The sequence below is a fragment of the Astatotilapia calliptera genome, chromosome 3 (genome assembly GCF_900246225.1).
Source record: "Astatotilapia calliptera chromosome 3, fAstCal1.2, whole genome shotgun sequence".
In the NCBI taxonomy this organism is placed as follows: Eukaryota; Metazoa; Chordata; class Actinopteri; order Cichliformes; family Cichlidae; genus Astatotilapia; species Astatotilapia calliptera.
Genome location: NC_039304.1, coordinates 6293192 through 6305305, shown reverse-complemented (window position 1 = coordinate 6305305; position 12114 = coordinate 6293192). Strand labels below are relative to the sequence as shown.

The 12114-nt window shown below is 41.9% G+C and overlaps 1 protein-coding gene across 1 annotated transcript; it reads left to right on the top strand.

The window, feature by feature from the left end:
• Positions 1 to 241: 241 nt before the first annotated feature.
• On the top strand, positions 242 to 11407 carry rab1ba (zRAB1B, member RAS oncogene family a). Its single transcript, XM_026161007.1, has 6 exons — positions 242 to 785; positions 5170 to 5242; positions 5355 to 5450; positions 7007 to 7102; positions 7346 to 7477; positions 8137 to 11407. The coding sequence occupies exons 1-6, from the start codon at positions 772 to 774 to the stop codon at positions 8329 to 8331; spliced, it is 606 nt and encodes a 201-aa protein (XP_026016792.1). The 5' UTR covers positions 242 to 771; the 3' UTR covers positions 8332 to 11407.
• The last annotated feature ends 707 nt before the right edge of the window (positions 11408 to 12114 follow it).

Genomic DNA, 12114 nt, shown 5'->3' with positions numbered 1-12114 from the left:
TCATTAAATATATTTATTTCTAAACCAAAAAGCCTGCTCACACACAGGTTCGCCAATAAACTGTATGATGCCTTTAAATTTAAATCACGTTTTATAATTTGAGATCAGAAAAGTCACACTGAGAGTAAACGCAAGCTCCAGCAGCTCTGCGCTAACAAAGCAAGGCACACTGGCTGCGATGACGTTATGTTGACCACACAGATGTCCACGTTAACCTGACCAGCACAGGTTAGCGTGGGCGTGATTCCTAAACAAGCAGCAGGTGTTAAACAGCTGGTTGTCATCCGCGTGACACACAGGGAGACCCGTCAGCGAAGCCGTCCAATCGGCGGATGCAGCACGTGGAACACGGAGAATATGTAAAAAATCTAATCCGGTGTAAAAGTCATTTAACGTGAAACACCGGGAGCTACTGGCAAGCTCCACGAGCCACCATTTCTGTATTTAAAAAAAAGGTTTACGCTTCGTAATTACACGTCACCTTTCGTCACTACCGCACCTGCGCAGTCGTCGTATACATTTAGCAAAGAACGGTCACAGAAAGGCAGAAAGAGAGAAAATACACTAACCTAACCGGAGGAAACGATTTTATGTCCGTAAGGATTAAAGCTATAAGAGCCGATAGAAGCCGACTACAGCGGAGGAGTCGGAGCAGTGACGGGGACGGTAAACAACCGTCGATGTGCCTCTGATATCCGGACATACAAGTCATCTTTTTTTCCTGAGTAGGAAGAGACGAGTCGCCGACAGAGAAACATCCAGACTGCAAGCATGAATCCCGAATAGTGAGTTTCACATTAAACACAATCAGCTGCACGGCTGTTGTTATTGTCTTCTTCCAGGAAGTATCATTGTGTTTGGCTAGTTTTCTGCTACATCACACCAGGCTGGTTGTGCTAATGGAGAACAGCGGCTCGGCTTCTGTAAACAGGGTGCGAACAGCTTCTTTAACGTGTCAGCTTTCCCAGTGCGGTTTCTCCACACATCAACAAATACTTTGCTTGCTCGTGTCTCCCGTTTCCCCCGTGACCGCGGACCTTTAACCACGACCCCCCAACAAAACAGTGTAGAGAGAAACACTAATGTAGTAACAAAGAAAGAAACGCGGTTATTGTTCGTTTCAGATACCAGAGCCAAAACGTGTAACGTTACCAGCTGGTGATTGGGCTGTACTGGCGTGTTATGGCTGACCTGTAGCCTGGGCGAACAGGCTCCGCCCACTGTTTCCCCTTTCTCCATGGAGACGGCCACAGTATGGAACACTCGACAAAAATACGTTTTTAGTCCCACTTGCATTTAAACTTTACTATTTCCATAGCAATGCTTTTTTAGATGTATGCAAAGGCAGCTCATTTGTGTTGTTTGTGTAGGCTGTTGCTAACCAAAAACATAGTGTCCACACTTTAGTTCGAAATTCTTGAATGTCACACCATGGAACTTGTTACATTAATTACCCTGAATGTGTTCATATCTATCTGTCTATCTATCTACAAACACACACACAGGTGATATAAATATTTATACGTTTAAGGAATGTACAAGGGATTATGACTGATTAATCGTACACTCATAATCTGCCTGTGCACTCCAGTGAGTCCTGTTAAACCGCTGTGTGTTCTTGGACCTGCACCTCAGTTTCAGGGTGCTGTCAGTCTTCTTATAACCAGGGCAACTTTATGTAGAGCAGCAATTCTTTTTATCAGACAGTTCTTCTTTCCATGAGGTGCTATGTTGAACTTCCAGAATGAGAGAGTGGGGGAGCAATAACACCAGCTTCTCACCTGAGACCTCGTAACATGACGCTGAGTAGGAATAAATAGCTAACTGGGCACAATTTGGACATTTGCACTTGAAGGTGTTCTCACTTTTGTTGCCAGGTTTAGATATTAATTGCTGTGTGTTGAGTTATTTTCAGCAGAGGTAAATTTACACTGTTATACAAGCTGTACACTGACTGCTTCACATTGCATCAAAGTGTCATAGCTTCAGCGTTGTCCCATGAAAAGATATTATAAAATATTTACAACAATGTGAGGTTTGTACTCTTTTGTAAATATACATCCATTAGTGTGTAATTACATTTGATACATTTTCATAGACTTAGAATTAATCCATTAAGTTTGTGGCAGTACACCAAAGGTAGAGGACAGAGAACTCGTAGGCATCACAGGCTGTGGAGGCAAATTTAATTTCATGTTCGCACCTTCAGAGTCTCGATATTAAGGGTCATAGCTAAGTTTTGTCATCTGAGAAGGGGTCCCCTTCACCTGGGATGTGAAAACACGATGCAAAGTAACAACCGGCATCTGAAAAAAGTGTCCTCTCTTTCTTCTTTCTTTAAGTCTCATCTTCTCTAACACACAAAACACTGAAGGCCTACACTCAGAGTCAGAGTTGTTTTGTCTGCTGCAGCTATATGCAAATAAATTGGGAGGAGTAAAGGCCCCAGTATACTCACCGTTAGGCACAGGAAGTGGCTGCAGTATTCTTCTGAATGATGGGTGTTGCCACTCAGACAATATTGGTATAAAAGTGTTAACATATAAGGGGAAGAAGTGCAAATCGAAAGCAAAGACTCTGCAGCGTTTATTTATTTGCAAAGTTTTTTCCACAAACGTCCCTCCCTCTTCTTCTTTCACTTCTCCACTGCGTAAAACTCTGTAGGTCTTCTGAAAAAGAAAGTCTCACGTCAGAAGTGCTTGACTAACTGGTAGAACTCTCAAACATGTCTCACAAATTTAGAGGATCATCATTTAGCCTGGAGAAATAGTTTGTTGCTTTATAAGAAAGCCCTCCACAAAGCCAGAACATCTTACTATTCATCACTGATTGAAGAAAATAAGAACAACCCCAGGTTTCTCTTCAGCTCTGTAGCCAGGCTGACAAACAGTCAGAGCTCTGTTGAGCCAACCATCCCTTTAACGTTAACTAGTAATGATTCTGTGATTCATCTTTCTGAGTTAACTTCAGTAATTACCTCCTCGAAGCATCAACGTGTCTTCTATATCCCGATTCTACAGGAGTGCTCACAGAAGTCCTGCCATTAAGTGACGTTTCAGTCTTAAGTATGATCAAACTATCTCAATTAATCAGCACAGGCCTTAAAGCTGGCTGTAGTTAAACCGTATATATCACATTATGCTTGAATAACCTCCAAAAACAAATGTTTCAACCATAGAGTGCCTAAAATAGCGCTGGCATACTCGTTTTAAACCAACCATTTAATAGTTTTTCTACTTTGAATACTAAAAATCAGAATGAACTGAAATGTTTTATTTTAACCATTTTTTTTTATCCATCAGTTGCACACAGAGGTTTTTCATAGATGGCAATGCTGTCACAGTACGTCTCTCTGAGGTCAATCATAGACCTCTAACAAACAAAGAGTCATAGCAAGGAAAAAGTAAGTCAAACAAGAATTCATGAGACTGAAACATAGGGCTGCTCAATTAATCGAATTTTAATCACGATTACGATCTGGGCTTTCAACGATCATTAAAAATGACTGAGCCGATTATTAGCCCCTCCCTCGTGCTTTACTCTCGCGCTGCTCCGTGTGGCAAATCGAGCGCACCTCTCTGCATTTCGAACACGTGTCACAACAATTAAGAGCAGCGGTCCCCAACCTTTTTTGCGCCACGGACCGGTTTATGCCCGACAATATTTTCACGGACCGGCCTTTAAGGTGTCGCGGATAAATATAACAAAATAAAACTAGTACCGGTACCGAAAAAAAGAAGATTTATTCATAACACATGTGAAAAGACCCAGGAAAACCGAGTAAACGATAAAAACGATAACAAAATAATGCTGAAAACCGATAAAAACCATGAAAACTATACATTTCACACCTGAGCCTCAACTCTCTCATACCAAACGACTCACGGACCGGTACCGGTCCGAGGCCCGGGGGTTGGGGACCGCTGATTAAGAGGAAGTTCGGAAAGCTAAGCAGAAGTTATTTGGAGAGGAGAGTGACTGCCGTTGGTTGAAAAGAGAGGTAAAAAAACTTCAGTGGTGTGGAAATATTATGGGTTCGCGGAGTCAGAACTCATTTTTCATTTATTTTTTATATTGCAAACATTTGCACTGTTATCAGTATTTGCACACTATTTTATATTATTTTTTTGACAATCTTTAAAGTCATTATTCAATACATTGTTATTGTTAAATAAATATCGTCAAATAATCGAGATCTCAATTTCAGTGAAAATAATCGTGATTATCATTTTTGCCATAATCGAGCAGCCCTACTAAAACATTGAAATTAAAAAGATGCTTTTTTGTGAACATAAAATATTTACAATTTAAAAAAACGTGATGCCCTCAAATTACAGAAACAAAAGTCTAGATAGTGACTATGAAAATGACTGACCACGAACAGCCACAGCTGTCACAGCTTAACGTTTTCTTTGGCGTGTGGGGAGACGTTTAAAACATTCGTGCTTTTGCAGCTCGACTTTTCCGACTTTACCTTTTGCAGCAATAGTTTAACAGCATGTTTTGCAAATTACTGCATTTTGTTCACCGTCACCTGAAGCTCCTCCTGGCGCTGTTATTCCATGTCTGGTAGGATACAAACACACATGCTCACTGCAGTGTGCCGGGTAGAATATTCTCCAGTTGGGAGGGGGCGATAAATGATGCATTCACAGTGTGCGGAAGAAAAAAAGTGAATGTTGCCGTGGTAATTTATACTGGTTTGTTTCAGTAAAGCCATTTTAACCATTGTATGTGGAAACACTTGCCATACCTTTATCGAGTCTATGCGATATATCGCCCACCCCTGATTTGAAGAACGCGGCACTTTTCAGGGGTCAAGTCGTATCAGCTTAACCTTAGCTAACGTTTATCTGCACGCTCCTTTTGACAGTTGTGTTTGAACAGTAATTGTAAAAGGAAAAAAAGTTGCATTGTCCATTGTTATAAAGTCACATAGGTCTGATTGTTGTAAGATGAGGTAATATTGTGTATATTATAGTATATTTATGTTTTTGTTGTGACTTGGTACACATTTGTTTGAGCATCCCTACTTCAAATTAAAAGAACAATGGTTCCATTTAATTAAAGGGGGATTTGCACTTAGTCGGGTCGTATTATAAAATGTTTCCCACTGTTTTTGTTTTTTATTGCAATGGTAATTTTTCAGCCTTGTTCTTTGTATTTCAGTGACTATCTGTTCAAGCTCCTGCTCATTGGAGACTCTGGTGTAGGAAAGTCTTGTCTTCTACTGCGTTTTGCTGTAAGTAGTACTTCCTCACTGTAAGATGTTTTTCACTTCTGTTGGACTGAATGACTGTTTTTAACTGGTTTTGCTGCTGGCCTGAATCATGCTGTCCCTCCTCTTTCTGTAGGATGACACCTACACAGAGAGCTACATCAGCACCATTGGAGTGGACTTTAAGATTCGCACCATCGAGCTGGATGGCAAGACCATCAAATTGCAGATTGTGAGGGCACATGTACACACAGAGCACCACATTTATGGTCTTCTTTTGGGGCTGGTTGAGGGAAATTTGGCCAGAGTGTGACAAAACTTACAATTCTGTAATCTGTGAGATGTCAGCTTTTAGAAAGTGGATTGTTTGCTTGGTTACATTTGGTGGACTGAACATGGGGGTCAATAGTTTATATTTATATTTACACAGCAGACCTGACGCCATGACTGGTGAACCTGGAGTGAGTGAACTTTAGTTTTTGACAAGTCACACCGATGTCTCTCCCTCCCAGCTATCCCAGCTCAAGTTCCTCCAGATTTAATAATCCTCTGATAAGGAGCTCGATCTTCAGTTAACCGTACTGATTTTTAGTTGGCTCTGTGCAGGCCAGTCAGTAAAGTTGTTGTTAGTTTTCTGAAGGTAGTTTTTCACTATTAGAGAAATATGTTTTAGATCGTTGTCATTTTGGGAGACACAGCGATGATGCAAATCCGTTTTTGCTCTGACTGCTTCATGATGCAATCACTCCAGCTCTTGATACTTGGAAATGCTGTGATAACTTTGCATATCCATCTCCTGCTTTGTGAGAATCAACAACTCTTTTTCCTCAAGTCCAAACTGATGTTTGTTTTGATCGTTTGTGAAGTGACAGGTCAAATCCTTGCTGAACTTTTTATACTACATGTACATTGGACGATTTCATTGTAACCACTGGGCAACTCCTGAGAAACAGCCCTACATCATAAACCTCCTGCAACAAGCTTTACACTTTGAAACTCAGACAAGTACTGTTCTGGCAACCGCCAAACTCAGATATGTCCATCAGATCGCCAGGAGAAGTTACCCAACAGAACGTGTCTACATAGCCTACCACGTCACGTCTGAGTTGCTGTCCTTCACAATTGCTTCCACTTTGTTATTGGAATATTTAGTATGAAGGTAATTTGGTGACTGTACTTGTTGCACAGGTGGCAGCCTATAGCAATATCACGCTGGCTTTAACCCCTGACAGGGACTCATTTGTAGAAGCAGTTTGCATGCCTAGGTGCTTGATGTTATACACCTGTGGCTATGGAAGTGATCGGAATACCTGGGTTCAGGGATTTGGATCGGCGAGTGAATACTTTTGGCAGTATAGTGTATTCTTGACTCTGCCCTGAGGCGTGTCTACTCAAGGTAGATGTGTTTCCTCAAAGCTTTCTAATTTACCAAGTCATTAAAAGGCTAGAGTCATCTGGAAAACAGAAATATTCAGTCTACTGGCAACTTTATAGAAATGTTACCTTTGTCAGAAATCAGACTACAGAAACTTAAAACAACGACGGTGCAGGTTAACTTTGGTCTATTATTAAGTGTATCATGGATTTAGGGTCAGTTATGGACATTTACATTTACATCTGCAGTGTTAAATGGTAAAAGCAACAGTTGACACTGCTTAACTGGTGGCTTCATGAATGTTTCATTTTTCACAAACACAATTGGTTTTCTATCATAATATGCTTGTTATCATTGTAATATATTAATATATCCTCCCTTTTGCTCCTCTTTCTCTCTCTTCGTCCCTCCAGTGGGACACTGCAGGCCAGGAGAGGTTTCGTACTATCACCTCCAGTTACTATCGTGGAGCCCATGGCATCATAGTTGTGTATGATGTGACCGACCAAGTGAGTGAGCATTTTTATGGAGTTATGGTCTGTTTAATCTGAAGTAAATAAATAAATATTTGCCAGTACTTGCTACTTTTATCTGAAGAAGTGTTAACTTGGTAACAAATGACAGTCTTGTCTTGCTATGTTCTCCTCAAGGTTTGGAGGAAGATTTGAACACTGTCATGCCCTGATTTTTGAAGATACTTTGTATTCATGTATAGAGACGGCTTTTTGTTCATATTCATTCTCATTGCACAGGAGTCCTATAACAATGTCAAGCAGTGGCTTCAGGAAATTGACCGATATGCCAGTGAAAATGTCAATAAACTTCTGGTGGGCAACAAGTGTGACTTGACGACTAAGAAAGTAGTGGACTACACAACTGCTAAGGTGTGGCTGCTTATGAATAACTGTGTCTCTCTCGCTCTCGCTCTCGCTCTCTCTCTCTCTCGAGGTCATTTTGATGGGACCTGATTGTTCATATCAAACATGAAGGCATATCTGGATGGATATAAAACTAGTTCATGTTATTGTTGGACTGTTGTAAATCACTGTTAGCCTGTTCTCTTAAAACCTGCCTCAAAAGCCTTCAGTTGATCAGAGTGCTGCACTGAGTAGTGTCGGGGGATCGTCTAAGGAGCTTAGAAAACTTCTTCAGTTCTAAAACCAAATGTTGGAGAGTCCCAGGTATTTAATCCCTAGTGGAAGTTGCATTTTTGAGATCGTGCTGCCTCAACTGCCACTCACATCTTGCATCCGGTGATCTCACTTGAAAGGGTGACCCTGATCAAGAGTGGGTCAACTACCGTCTTACAGGACAACTCCCACCAGGGATTAAACACCTGGGACTCTCCAACATTTGGTTTTAGAACTGGAGAAGCTTCTCAGATGAGAGGTGAAACATCTTCAAGAAACTTAAAGAAACTTTCTTTCTAAACTCCTTAGACTACCTGGATGACTGAGAACCCACACAGACACCTAATGGGCTGAAATATTCTGACTGCAGATTTCTGACTGTTTGCACTTGAATTTTCTTCTTATCTTTTCAGGAGTTTGCGGACTCTTTGGTGATCCCCTTTCTGGAGACCAGTGCCAAGAATGCCACAAACGTAGAGCAGGCTTTCATGACCATGGCAGCCGAGATCAAGAAACGCATGGGCCCTGGGGCCACAGCCGGCGGGGACAAGCCCAACTTAAAAATCGATAGCACCCCCGTCAGGCAGTCTGGAGGGGGCTGCTGTTAAAGGACCTACAACCATCTCAGTGATTTCTCTACTCTGTTCCCTCCCATCACCCGTAGAACTCACACCCCACCATATAGCCCACTCCCACTCCCGACTTTCCCCCTGTGACCTGCTCGGACAGAGGTCTAAACTGCAAAGTCAGATTGAATCTGTATGAGGGTTAATTCAGACCTGTTTGATTAGACAGAGAGGAAAGCAACCAGGAAACACACTGAGACCATTTTATCTTTCGCCGTGGAGGCAGAAGGAAATGAGATACGGCAGGAGATTGGCATTAATTTAAAATGACATGGAGATAAAAGATTAGGTTCAAATTCAAGTGAGGTTATTGCTACGAAACACACACACAGTAGTGATGGCACGAGTTACAAAAATTAAAGCCGTTTGGCCAAATGCATTTGTCCTTGGGCTCCGTCTGTTTTTACTGATCTCAGCCCAAACTTCACTCGCTCTGCACACACTCACTACGCTACACACTGTGGATGACCTGAACTCTGTAGGATGCTAGCAGTCTAACTGTGACGCATCGTTGTTATTCCTGAGGAGGGTCTAGGATGGATGGATGGTCTAGGGAAAGCTCAATCAGGGAGCCCCTCTCCTTCATCTGTTTCCTTCCTCTTCTGAGCCACTTTTTTATAGTGTGTTTAGACAAAAGCAAGGTGAATGTTTTTATTATGTAACTCTTGTTTGAGGAGTCAGCGTTCTTTCGCCTCAGTCAGCCAGTGTACTAAACATGCAGACGTGTGCTGTGAGCCAGCAGGAAGCAGACCCCACTGACTGTGTCGACCAGAGTCTGCTTCTCTCTGTTGGTCTGTGTGTTGGAACGGTTACATTTCCCCCCAAAGTTTTTAACTCGAGCACCCGGGTCTGACTTTGCTTCATCATGTATCATTTATTGTGTAATATATAGTCACATGTTCTGTGTGGACACGCCTCGCTCACTCTTTCTCAAACAGACTGGGACTCTCTGCTACGGCCTCCTTAGTGCTGCACTCTGTTTCATCCATGTAGAGAGGTGGAAAGTGTTGATGTGAAAGATGGCAGAAGGAGAACTTGCTCTCAGTCTCTTTATAGTGTAAGAGTAAAGTAACTAAGCCTTTGTAGCAGAGGCTAGCACGATGAACCACAGGGTCACCTGAGCCTGACTCTTACTGTTGTTTTGTTGTTGTTTTTGATTTGAGTCAAAAATTCAGATATCAATAAAACCACCAATATTTGTATTTATCTACATACAGAATGTAAGTATTGAATAGAATCAGAGCTGCTCTGCTGGATAAACTGTGATCGCACCATTTCTAAATGATCTCGAGCATCTTTTTGCTACATTCTGTATCGGATGATAAACTGAACTCGGGCCATGAAGGTGTTTCCCTGACACTGCACATAGATGATGAAGGATGACTGAGCTGGAGTGAAGAGATTCACTCAGTCATGTTTCATCAAAGCCTGCAGAACTTTTTGTCCCAGGAAATGTTTTTCAGGATCTTAAAGGTTCCTTTAGATTGGAGTTCGTCTGTGTTTCCACTGCAGTCTGGAGCCAGTCAGTCTACTGGAATGCAATAAAGATGAGCAACCATGTTCTGCTGTCGTGATCACTGCTCTCTGCGTCTGACTGGTCAGTGCTGAGCTACAGAGGCCACTGTGAACGGGGCATTAAAGAGCCTTCACAGGACTCTTTTGTGTGGGAGGTTGGACACGTACTTTAGGATAACCGCAGTGAAACTGTTTTCAGAGTAATATTTTTTGGTAAACATCACCCCTCACCTCATTTGACTGCCAACAAATTGATCAACAAATTGATTGCAAACAGTAAAAACTTCTGTCCAATAACAAAGGAGCTACAGAGGAGTGAAATACTGAAGAGTAATGAACACAAGATTGAAATGTTAAGCATTACCAGCATCTCTCTAGAGTTTCTTTGTAAGTGGATTTTAAGGGGTAAAATAATTTTATTGGAAACTAATCCCTGCAGTGGAAACTCTAAAGGAACCTGGTTCTGCTGATAGAAACAGGGCTTTCTTCTGACAACACTGGCAATATCCTGCAATTATCTTACAATAAATTTTCTGTTGGTATTTTGTTTTATATTTCGTTTTGTATTTTCTAATTGAGGCCTCTTGTCCGGTTTCATAACAGCAGATTTCCTTCTTGTTTGCAGATGAAGCCGGTGCAGAGATGTGCTGGTTGAGGCAGTTTTAGGAAACTGATGTTCTTTGTCTGTTATGGACCGCATGTTGTTTCAGTCCACGAATATGTCTGGTTTTTCATCAAATTATTTAGTGCTCTTCTTTGTGTCTTGTTTGCATTTGAATGGGAATTTGAATGCCTAAGAAAGCTGTACTTATATACTGCAGCCAGTTTCATCTTGTGCCTTGTGTTTGTGGGTGTCTGGATGTCCAGTGCTTTTGGTTTTATGGCCAGATATGCACTTCCAGTACGGCCTTTAGCCAACGATGTCAGAGAAAATTGGTAAACCTCAAGATCAGTTCAGTCCTGACCTGCTGTCAAAAAAAATGAAGCCCCCCAAATTCTGGCTCCCTTCTCTCAACCTGGCAGCATTTGCAGCTCATGTGAGCACAACTGCTACATGCATGAGGACAAACATCGAAAATATGACAAAATGCAGATACCCCCCAAAACTTGTTGAGTCGTGTGTGTGTGTGTGTGTGTGCGCGCTTTCAGAAAGTTCTAGCTCTGCATAGATTTGAATAAAGCAGGTGTGATGGTTGCTTCATGTGTGGAACTAACATAGAAGCCTCAGTTTGCAGAAGGTGATTTAGTCTTAATTGAATAGATGCTGAACAAGCAGTCATGTCATAATCAACATGATGATGATGATGCACTGATTAATTTTTTAATTAAATGTTTTCTTTCATCAAGTCTTAATATTCTTCTGATTTATAGACACTGAATCCTGCTCTGCTGTGTAGTCCATGGAAATATAAGGAGGCCGTCTTTGTCTCTGAATGTGATACATGTCAAACATTTCTGTTTATTTCACTTCCCATTTTGTTTCCTGTGTTATTTGGACTCATTTATTGCTGCTTAGTGGCTTAATAAAGACACTTGATGTTTATTTATAAAAAGCAGGTGCTCAGCTGTCACCTGCTGTCTTTTTCACTTTGGTGCTCTCTCCCTGCTAAGCGCGCGCACACACACACACACACACACACACACACACACACACAAAAAGACTGACCTGAAAGATGGCAAACCTGGATGACAAGAAGATGTGAATGCAACATTGTGGACAATCCCTACTTGTGCCCATCACCACAACCAAGCAGCTAGCCCACCATGGCAGCTGTGATCAGGCAGATGCTTGGTTTTAAGATAAACTTGAAGAGATGGAAAAGATGGAAGCCAGGAGGATGAACCAGCTCCACCGAACCATCCGTGGTGTTCTCTCTGGCAGGAGTCTGGAATGTGGTGAACAACACTAGAGGCCAGTTTGAAGCCAGTTGCACAAAAGTCACCATGAAGTGTGGGATTTACCTAGGAGATGCTCTGGCTCCATTGCTGTTCTGCCTGAACCCCCTCAGTAAGATCACTGGCTATGGATAGTAACCATAGAATAGAGTAATCGTTAGCCACCACCTCTAGATGCTTAACACCGATCTGTAAGCCAAGAGTGAATGGGATTGATTGATTCTAGGGTCAGCGACATTGGAATGTCATCTGGATTGGAGAAGTCGAGTTGGATAGTAGTGAAGAGAGGATAGGTAGTCACCAGGTAAGAGCCTAGGTGCAGGCTGTGCAGAGATGCCCCTGAGACAATCCAGA